General features: G+C 32.4%; 1 protein-coding gene across 3 annotated transcripts; it reads right to left on the bottom strand.

Moving 5' to 3' along the window:
- Positions 1-310: 310 nt before the first annotated feature.
- LOC103496563 (cleavage stimulating factor 64) lies at positions 311-8,881 on the bottom strand. 3 transcript variants are annotated; one of them, XM_051082941.1, is made up of 11 exons: positions 8,514-8,881; positions 8,212-8,290; positions 7,857-7,928; positions 6,879-7,053; positions 5,732-5,765; positions 5,436-5,653; positions 5,278-5,355; positions 3,795-3,830; positions 3,157-3,660; positions 1,882-2,166; positions 311-744 (listed from the first exon to the last, which is right to left on the bottom strand). In XM_051082941.1, the coding sequence occupies exons 1-11, from the start codon at positions 8,542-8,544 to the stop codon at positions 601-603; spliced, it is 1,656 nt and encodes a 551-aa protein (XP_050938898.1). In that variant the 5' UTR covers positions 8,545-8,881; the 3' UTR covers positions 311-600. The 3 variants fall into 3 exon arrangements, with proteins under 3 accessions (XP_050938898.1, XP_008456694.2, XP_050938899.1); XM_008458472.3 differs by lacking the exon at positions 7,857-7,928 and having other exon boundaries at positions 8,514-8,880; XM_051082942.1 differs by lacking the exons at positions 8,212-8,290; positions 8,514-8,881 and having other exon boundaries at positions 6,879-7,048; positions 7,857-7,884.
- Positions 8,882-11,167: the final 2,286 nt, after the last annotated feature.

Here is an 11,167-nt window from a genome sequence, read left to right as displayed (position 1 = left end):
TCTCTACTTAATAAAATTATGTAAAAAGCTGTTCCTATTACTAACTTTGGGATTAGAATAAAACTCATTTAGCGAAATTTAGCTGATATTGAGTTATTTAAATTGACGAAATAAATAAAGTGGAAATAGTTATAAATCATATTTAAAAAAGAAAAAAAGAAGAAAAAAAATCAAAGCTTCTTAACAGCTAAAGAATCCAAATTGTAGCATTTTTTTTCTTTTACAAACAAAACCAAAAGCCTCAATGAAATGTTACATGCAAGGAATGAACAGCAGAAGCAAAGGAAAGAAAGTCCAAAATTGGCAAATGTAGCGGCCAAAAAAAGAGACCCTGAAAATATATCAAAATTCTTCCACCGTTGGATCTTTTCCCCTATCTTGATTTGTTATTATTAAGGAATCACTATAATCACAAACTTGTAAGCCTTACATGAATGTTGTTTATGGAAAAACTCATACCTTGTGGGCAGGACCCATCGCTTCGGACCCCTTCGACAAGCAATAATTTTACACAGTATTTTTTACCGTCACTTGCAGAATCTTTCTGGAGCAAAATATTTTACAATCTACTTGTTGGGTTGATCAGGGATAATTTACTTGCTAGGATGGCCGCATTTGGTCTCTGCGAAGTGCATGCTGGAGCTCAATAACTTGCAGCCTCTGTTCGAGCGGCAACGAGTTAAGCTGTTCGGGAGTTAGATTCAAAACTTGTTGCAGTAGTACAGATTCAACGTTCTGGGGAAGCTGGAGAAGAAACAAGGAACAAAAGGGGTAGTTTATTTCATGTTGAAGCATCATAATTTGGCTATGAATGCAATTACACAGAAAATGTTGATGTTATTGGACTAAAACTTATGCAATTCAGAACTATGTTGCTTTGAACAATTAAAATTTTGGCTGATCTTATGAATGAAAATAGTCAAGGTTCATCTCACTATGATAGTTTACGCTTTCAGGATTAAGCATTGAAATTAGAGGGAAAAAGTAGAATAAAGATAATACAGTCTGGAAGGAAATTGGAAATATAAATTTAAACCTGGGATTGATCAAGTTCAATGTGACTTTTAGCTAAACATACTTCCAGTGTATTTTGTTCCAAAGTGATTTTGAAAATTCTAAAATGTTTAACTTCATTTGGTAACAATTACGCTTTTTGTTTTTGTTTTTTTGAAAATTAAGTCTATTTCCTCATATTTTCTTACAACAGTGTGCATTTTTTTGGGTACAAGAGTTGAATTTTTAGCCAAATTCCAAAAACAAAAACAAATTTTTAGAAATTACTTTTTTAGTTTTCAAAGATTAGTTAGGTTTTTGAAAACATGGTTAAAAAGTAGATAAAAACGCAAAACATTCAGGGACGAGAGGGTTGTTTGTAGACTTAATTTTGAAAACTAAAAACCAAATTGTTACAACCTAAATAAGTAGTATGTCACTTAAAAGCAGTACAATAAAAAGGCATTCTCAAACTCAAGCTCATTCTACATACCTCAAAAAGATACTGGAAAATACTACTCTAATCTTTTATACTCCTTAGTGAGAGTCTAATTTCTCAAAAGATAAGTATACACAGCTCTTCTACATGACATGAGCACTGAAAACTATTATAATAATAAAATAAAATAAAATTATATATATATATAATATATATATATATATATAATAAAATAAAAATTTAAAAATTAAAAATTAAAAATTAAAAAATAAAAAAAATAAAAAAAAAAAAAAAAAAAAAAGAAAAAAAAAAGGCTAATTCAGAAACAGATGGAACAAAGAACAAAATCAGATAGAAAAATTGCAGTCGCAGCTAAGGTTATCCTATCAATGCAACAAAATTATCATGAACAAGAAAGTAAGTAAATATTCAGATAATAAATCACGTACCAATGAAGTTGGTTTCTCAGAGAGTTGTGTTCCCGTCACATTGGGATCTGAGGCAATTCCAAGCTGCCCGGATCCATTGGTACCTATTGATGTACTTAGACCTCCTGCTGAGAAAGGGCTGCCTTTTCCATCCTCTAATTTTATTTGCTTTACTGGGCGATTAGTTGTTCCTGAAAAGCCATGAAGCATAGTTCTTTTACCATCAACACCAAGAGGAACTGGAGAAGACTTATCAACATCACTGCCCACTATCTGAGGTGTACTATACGCTGTGGAGGGGCCAGGCTGTTATGAAGAGCAAGTCAGAAACAAGATGACAATACCATAACCCAAAGAGGAGGGGGGACAGAAAATGAAAAGAAAGGGAAAAAAAAGACTTCTGAACCAAGGGGAGCACGCTCCAAAGACTTCCAAGATATTACTGGATCTTGTTAAATTTTTTGAGCTAGTAGTAGGCTCCTTGTTTGAGTATGGTTGTGTTTTCAATTACTCTCTCCGACTCCTTTGACCAATTAGTCTATCTTATTTTCAATGAAACGTTACATTTCTTGATATTACTATAAATAAATAAAACTCTTGATGGCAGTTAGTAGCTTTGAAGTAGCGAAACTTCTTTATCATCTAGCTAGAATTGTTTTGGATCTCTTTTTTCCAGAGTTCTGTCATTTGGGCAGCTGTACTGGTTTTGCCTTCTGATGGTCATGTTTTTTATCTTTATGGGTTCTTTGTGTTTTGACTCTTGTAATTTTTGGCATTTTTACTTCAATGGTTTGGTGGTTTGTCCTTTTGTTTTTTCATACACGAATGAAAATTTTGTTTATTCTCAAAAAGGAAAAAAGAAAGAAATAATAAGTATGCATATAGCCATATAATAGAGTACTACAAACATTGTTAAACAACGCCTCATTTATTGATCATAAAGAGTTCCTCACGAAGACACATACACGAGAGAAATAAATTAAGAACATTTCAATTTTCACCTATAACAGTCAGCAAAACATTAAAATAAAAATTAGTTGCATTATAGTTTCCCCTCCACATTTGTATTGAATTAAGCTTTAACTTGTCATTCTATCAAAGGTAAACTTCATGGTTGGAAAGCAACTTTTCCTATGCTGGCCTTACCTGCTCTCCAAGTAAAATATAGAGGAGGGGGAAAGCCCCATAAAAAATCCTATTAAAAATTTGGGAAAAGAAAAAATAGGATTGACATCTATCTTCTTCTAGTTCAAAGACATTTATATATTAAACTATAAAAAAAACATAAAGTAGAACCTGAAAGTCTACATCTGATATGGAGGGGTGAGGCAAAAGAGATGGTTTAGCTTCTGGATTAGTAATGTGAGCGTTATGGCCAGGAATTAAAGCTCCACCATGCCCCAGATATTGCTGAGGAGGAGGACGCATGTGCTGCTTTAAAGAGGAGGAGGTGGGCGCCTGAACCTGTTGCCTAATAGATATATTTCCCTGCAAATTTATTGAAGGAAGTGACGAGCCTCCAGGTATTCCTGTCAAAGCGCCTTGTAAAGTGTGTGATGGCTGAATTTGAGATTGAAGTGAAGGTCGTAGGGATGCAGAAAACTGATGGGGAGCCAAAGGATTTTGGGGCGTGAGAGACAATTGAGTTTCTTTTTTAGGTAAAAAACCAGTTTGCATCCTGTTAGGTGCAAGAGGGGGCAGCCCAGGTTGAATTTGAACGGATGATGGCTGACCCTGCTGAATTTCATGCAAAGGAAGCTGAGGATGAGTAGCAGATTGCTGTAAATTAGGCTTCTGCAACTGCAGCAATCAAAGAAAGGGACTTTGGCATGAGAAAATCTTAACAGCTATAAAACACACACACACACGTAAGTAATTATAATAGTAGTAATGATGATAATAATAGTAACAGTATAGGCAGTGAAGAGAAATACCACTTGTGGAGTGACCATTCCAAGCATTATCTGTGACTGCAAACAAAATTACAGAAAAGAGGGGAAAAAAGGATGTTTAGCTGATATTGCATACAAGAAGAGATATAGTCCATAAAATTGTGAGGAGCAAGAAAGTTATCAAAGAAATAACTAATATGGTACAACTAAAAATATAAATATTGCAGGTCTCTTCTTTCCCAAATATTTATTTGAAGTCTTCTCTCTCCCTTTCTCCGTCTAAACAAAGAACTATTTTAATTCTCACAACATAGGTTTTCAATCAAAATTTAACACAAAAATTGGTTCTGAGATTAGGACCTAAAGATGCTTTGAGCCATAAAAGCTAGAAAACAATAAAAGAGTAGCTTTGACTTAAACCTGATGAGAAGGCTCCAGGTGTGCATTTTGCATATTACTGCTGTAGTAGCTTTACAAGTTCATAAAATTATGTCTTTGCACAACTTTCTTAATTTAAGGAGAAAGAGAGGGGTCCTCTAGTTATGAGCATCTGCTAAAAGAAGAGTGTGTGACTAAAATGTTCTATAAAGGTGTGTTTCTTAGGCAATTGGATTTTTTATTTTTGTAACATATGAAGCATGCTAGCAAGGAGGGAAATACATCAACATAATTAAGGGACCATTGAAAGGTGACTGAAACATCAAAACTGAAGACCACCTTAGCTAATGATAGAGGCAAGAACACTTTCAATTCCCATCAAAGCCTTCTTTTCTTCCTAACTTAACAAGTGCTTTGGTTAGTCTGTCTCTATAAAAAGAATTATGAGTTAACACTTCTAGAAATATCATTTTTGTTCATCGAAAATGCCAAAAGTAAAACAATGTCTCTTATCCTCACTGATAATTCATGATCTGGGGGACGTAAGTTGTTTTGATTTTTCTTAGTGAAGCTCGGTTTCTTAAAAAGATGCAATTCGTAATGAAAGGCAATAAACCTATTGAACTCAAATGCGAGAGAAAAACTAGGAGAACTTTAAATATGTGCATATACACATTATCAACATCATGCATGAGGAATCGAGGATGAATGGCAAGCTAGATGAACCAATAATTAACATGTATAGTAATGATCTACGTTGGTTCCCTTGACACCTACAAAACCAATTGGGTTCAACCAGCTACCTTCAATCTCATATTTTATTCACATCATGACTTGCTCTAAATACTTTTTCTTGTTTTTCACCAGTAACGACTAGAGTAAGAGCTATGAAGAAATAGATTGCATAAACATGTTTAGAAGGTTGACGCACATAGACAACAGGATCATAAGAGTAACAGAGGGCAGAATTTCATCAACATATCTTCCATGCAGAGATGTTGGGAATTGGACACTGAACTGGAAAATAACTAGTAGTAATTAGGAAAATAATATTATACAGAAAAGCAAAGGAAAAAAGAGAAGAAGTAAAACACGTTAGATATGGAGGATCTTCTCTATGCTTAAAGGAGAAAAGGTAATTAGGTACCTGGAAAAGAGCTTTTGATAGTTGTGGTCTTGCTAGCAATAGCTGTCGAGCCAAATCCTTGTTTTGTGTAGCCATTGCCTAAGTCCAAACAACGTACCAATCAACAGCAGCCATTCAGGAAACTAAGGAGAGAGGGGGGGACATACTCAATAGGTTACCTTTAGCCCAGACATAACTTCAGTTAGCTGACTCCTAGAAAGTTTAGCCAGATGTAAAGTTAACGGATCATTGGGCATTGTTGCACTCTGCAAAGTATTCTGATTAGAAGCTGCTTGTGCACCACCAAGGGCTCCTGCCATGACAGCAGCAGCAGTGATAGCTATGTGAAGACCAATTGGTTGATGTTGACTGGACTCCCCATGGGGTGTTGGGCCACCTAATTGTTTATTTAGCAATTTTCATGTTAACACAAAAACCTGAAGGCAAGAAAACATTTAAGATAGAGAAAACCAACCAGCATTTGCAACCAATCCAGGTCCTCCACGACCCTGAAAGAGAGAAGGAGGATTCTTCAAATCAAATTGTAATTAACATGCTATATTAGTCAAGGTGTATTGGTGGAAGAGCACATAAAAGGAAATTTTTTATTTATTTAAATATTCTGATTTCAAATGCATAGTTTCAGCAAGTTGACAAGTCATTCGATTGCAAATGAGCATGATGATGATTGGAGGAAAAGAATGCAGCTGAAGACTGAGTTGAGTATTTTATTTTTGGAATGTTTCCTTTGGATTTATGAATTCTAGATGCCTTTTATAACTTCAGTTTTTAACTCGGAGGTATACTTACCAAAAGAACCTTTCCAATAAAAAAATATAGTAATAATAAAAGAAAATAGAAATAAGCAATGAAGTCCTCTGTAGAACTTTCAGTTTCAGATAAAAAATGTATCCTTTTCTTCACAAAGGACATTGCTAACATTTCAAGAAAAATCCTAACATCAAAAAGTTCACAAGTACCAATATATTTGTAAGAAATTGAACTGTCATCAAGCAAAACAATGAAAGGAATAGAAGGGCAAACAAAGGAGGCTAACAAATACCAATAGCAAGAGGGAGCCCAAAAAGTAACTACCAAAAGGGGCTCCAACCTAACAAAATCAAACCAAGATCGTAACTACAGAAGAGTCTATTAATCCTCTCAAATAGTTTTGTTCTTGTTAATACTATCTCGGTCAGGACAATACCAGTCTTTTATAGACATGTATATATAATAAAATTCAGATCTAATCCAGGCATTAAGAAGGTTACTATAAAGCAATCAAACATATATATTTGAATCCATTTTAAACATGAAAAACAAAAATATCAGTGTAAAGACTACAAAACAATCTCCTGCGAACTTGTTTCTTGAACTACTGGTTGAAAATTACAATAAGCAGAGTAATAAAAGCAGCCTCCAAGGTCTTAAAAATTAAAATCAATTTAATATTTACAGTACACTCTTGGAAAATATTGCCAGCATTATAATCTAAATATTTGTATGATAAAGTCAATAATGTTTAGAAAGTATTTTATTGAAAATAATACCAAAAACCCAATGTAACTAGCTCAATGGACAAAAATAGTCGATGACAGATTGCAAGAGGTTAAATATTTCACCTGTTCTCTATTTCGGTCTGCACCCTTGTCATTCTCAGCAAAATCAACTCGTAATTGCCGACCATTAATTTCATAACCTTGTAGATTACGACGAGCACTCAAAGCTGTTTCTTCATCCTTGTACTCACAAAACCCATAACCTTTAGGTTTCCCAGTTTCTCTGTCAATAACTAATCTAAAAAACAAAAAGAAATGTTAATTTTAACTTTAAAATGTACGGGAAACGGTAGCTGAAATGATAAATTAATATGATATTCAAATTCCTAATAGACTCAGATGTTAGGGTTCTCATATTCAAAGTCCTACACTTAGTTTGTTTTCTTTTTCTTTCATGTTTTTGGATTGGAAACTCAGAAGATGATGATTTTGAAGAATAGCTTACTGCAGTTATTTAATTTTAATTTTAATTTTTTTGATAAAAGCAACTAACTTTCATTGAGAAAACACGAGGGCGTATAAAAAAAGGAAGTCCACCAAAACACCCCAACTAAAGGAAGGGGCTCCAATTAAGTAAAATATTTCCAAGAGAACAGTTGCAAAAGAGCTTCAACACTGAAACCCAAAGGGACACATGAAATCACAAGGGTCCCTTTTCCTACCTCTAAAAACCCTATCATTCCTCTCTCCCCATATATCCCAAAGCACAGCACATGCCCCAGCTTACTGCAGTTAATTAAAAGTTACAGCTTCCAATACTGTGCTCGAATTCCAAAAGTGGTATTTTAGTTGTAGTTCATTGTTTACAGATTAGATAAAGACCTCTTTTCAGGAACACTATACCATGACAGAACCAAAAAGTCTGTTACATTTATTAAAAGGATTGTACATCTGTAATAAGACATAACACTTAACACCACTCTACAATTTTAATCAAAATATACACTGGCATTCCACTACACCCCCCAATCAATCAGACAAGACATAGCCAAATCATCAGCTACGAAATAGATTTAACAAGACTATATGCATATCACTGACCTATAGAAAACATTTGACAACGGAATGCTCGGCCCTTGGCTACCTTGGTAATGGGCTGGCAGTAGACAAAACCTAGCAAAAAGAAAGGATTCTATTCTAGCATGGCATAGCCACTCATCTGTCCCAGATAGATAGTAAACCACCAAAGGTCCAAAACAAAACATGGAAGGAGGCTAAATATAAGGCAAGGAAACTACAGAAAGTTCAAGGAGGCTTTAAAAATTAATAATTAAGAAAAATAAATCAACTTTACGGCTTCAAAGCTCTCAATATCATTCTAGGTCGTAAATGTCAATCCAATATCAATTTTAGGGTTCATTTCCCAGAAGAAAAAAAAAAAGCAGAGAACACAGACCTGAACGACACCACGGGCCCAACTTCTTGGCAGATTTCTATAAGCTGCTCTTCAGTAGCATCATAAGGTATATTCCCAACTGAAAGCAAAATTCAACAACACAATAAGGCACAAACACAAAAATTCAATCGTGACCCAGATTAATAAAAGCCAAGAACAATTGAAAGCAAAATAAGAAGCGACATTAAAGAATCGACAATAGATACAACAAAAATCCACCATTTTTCAACATAAAGAAACAGTTCCCCATCAAATCAAAACGCAAAATCAGAGAATCAACAGAAGGAAAATACAGAACATACCGAAAACACAGCGGTGCTGAGAGGAGGCCATGAATCAATAGAAGAAGAAGAAGAAGCTGAAGCAGTGCTTCATCTTCTTCCTCCTCAGCATAGTTATTAAGCTAATCCAGCTACCAGTGATGCACTGCAGCTAAGAAAAAAAACTGCACAGAAGCTCTCCGGAAAAGGAACGCAGATCAATAGAGTTGGTAAGTGAGTGATGGTTCGTATTGAAGAACAAAGATTATGGAAGAAATTGAATGAGGAAATTGAAGATTCCGATGAAAACAACGGCGACGGCGAAGAAGAAGAACGAATGAAACGTTCGGAGAAGATCCTATTCCAACCAGATTTAATTTTAGAGGTCTCCCCTCTTTCTGAAAGTGTTAATATTGTTTTCCTTTTTTTCTTTCTTTCCTTTTTTTTAAACAATAATAATAGTAATAATAATAATAAAATTATTTTTAGTGCCAAAAAAAGTTAGCTATACTTTGGTAAATTTGGTCAAAATAATAAGTTTGACTATGCCTCATAGTGAGCAATATTTAGGTATGGATGAGCTGCATAAATGACGTTTTAAGACAAAGTTAATAGAATATATATATATATATATATATAGTATAAGTATATAATAGTTTCATATACGGCACAAAAATTGATAAACTATTGAAAAACTCATACCTAGTACAACTATTATCGGTTGCTATATTGATAGCTATGATCAAATAAAAAAATGTAAAGAGTGAGACTTGAATTTGAGTTTAATAAGAATTAAATTGCAATATTGTCACGCCTATATACACTAATATAGTTTTATTTTGGTTTTTTATATATATTATATTAAGAGAATAAAGTTAAGGGACTCAAGTTTCACTAGACCTATACTAAATCCGCCCATTTGAAAAATATGCTATCGATTAGTTTCTATCAGTCGTACTACTATCTGTGATAACTTTTAATTTGATAAATGTGTTGCCAGTTGTTATCAATTATGGTTGCCATTAATGAATATCTATTAGGTGCTATCATTGATACCACCTAATTTGAGAAATGTATCAATTTCTATCACATATAGTTGTTGTCAATAATGGAGATGAGTGCATTGAAGGGTAAGCTTGAAATTCTAAAAAACATAATCTAGAAGTTGACTAGTCAATATTTGCTACATTTGTAAATATTTTTAAATTGTGTTATATTTTCAAATTATTATTTTTTATTATGCTATTTGTTATAATTTCATTTGGTATATCTTGAGTTACATGATGTTTGTACAATTCACTTAAATCAAAATGAAAAAAAAAATGTAAGATATTAAACAGAAAGAATTTGTCACATGACTTTATAGTTCAACTACTAAACGGGTTGCACAAATATGAACTTATTGTATCTATCAAAGTAATTTTCTTTTGGCTAGACTCATTGAAAAAAAAGTATATATGATTATGTGAATTTTATAACTTTTGCAAAAAATACAATAAACTTTTAAAAGTTTCAAAATTACCCTTAAACTTTTAAAAAGAAGTTTTCTTTGTAAAATAGTCATCGTTAAAATTTGATGGAAACCATTTATGTGTTTGCTTTGAAAATGCCTTATGTATTTTTCAAAGTTAAAAACACCTCTGCATTTTTCAAAGTTAAAAAACATCCTTAAGATTTTTATCAATTAAAAATATTTACTATTATTTTATGAACAAAACTCTATAATACCTCGTTAAAAAATAACCCTAAATTTTAAATAAAAGTCCAAAAATACCTTTACTATTAATACCATGATCAATTTGTTTGGAGTTTCATTTAATTTGAAAAGAACAATTTTTGAAGATAATAAACTTCAAACAAATCCATCCCTATATTGAAACAAAATTTTAATAAAAACCAAAACAAAAGGTTCCATTCTTACACAATTTTCAAGTTCATGTGTTAAAATGTTTACTTTGTTTGATGGCAAATTGCCTCTTTTAGGACAGTGTTTGACTCATGAATACGAGGATGAGTCAAATTGGTAAAACATATAAATTCATTGTTTGACTCGCCAATTTTAAATATTAATGAAGTTAAAGATAAATCTACCGAGACCATAACTTACCGAATTTCGAATTTTGAATCCTAAATTTAGGGTGTTACATTTATCTAGACATTTATGTTGGAAATTAGAGACTATACAAATACTTTATAAAACTATTTCTTTATAATTTACTACCTTCTAAAAGGAAGAAGTTAATAATAAGCATAATTTAGCAGTAATTAACATCTATACTTTTAATTAGCTTCACAATTTAACCAAATACTCATTTTTAGATAATGTCTATTGATTTATTTTCTAAAAGAAGACATGAAAAGAAATTGTAATTTAAATTTTCGTTGGGATGAAATAACCCAAACTAGATTATTTATAATTAATTTAAATTTACATTAACATTAGAGGAAAAATGAATTTAAATTAACTAATTTACTAATTCATCAGAGAAAAATGAGTGTTTAGCGAGAAATTGTGATTAAAAGTATAAATCTTGAAACCAAATGATTAAATTAAAACAATACCTAAATCTTGAAGGTGAAATTAAAATATTTCGAGATTGAAACATTTTGAAACTTAAGAATATATTAAAACAAATTTAAATTTTAAAGAATATAAGTGTAAAACAAAATAAAAGACTAACCACTACTACAAAAAT

This window comes from Cucumis melo, chromosome 3, assembly GCF_025177605.1.
Source record: "Cucumis melo cultivar AY chromosome 3, USDA_Cmelo_AY_1.0, whole genome shotgun sequence".
NCBI lineage: Eukaryota > Viridiplantae > Streptophyta > Magnoliopsida > Cucurbitales > Cucurbitaceae > Cucumis > Cucumis melo.
Note: the sequence above shows the minus strand (reverse complement) of the source record. Positions and strands in the feature narration are given on the sequence as shown.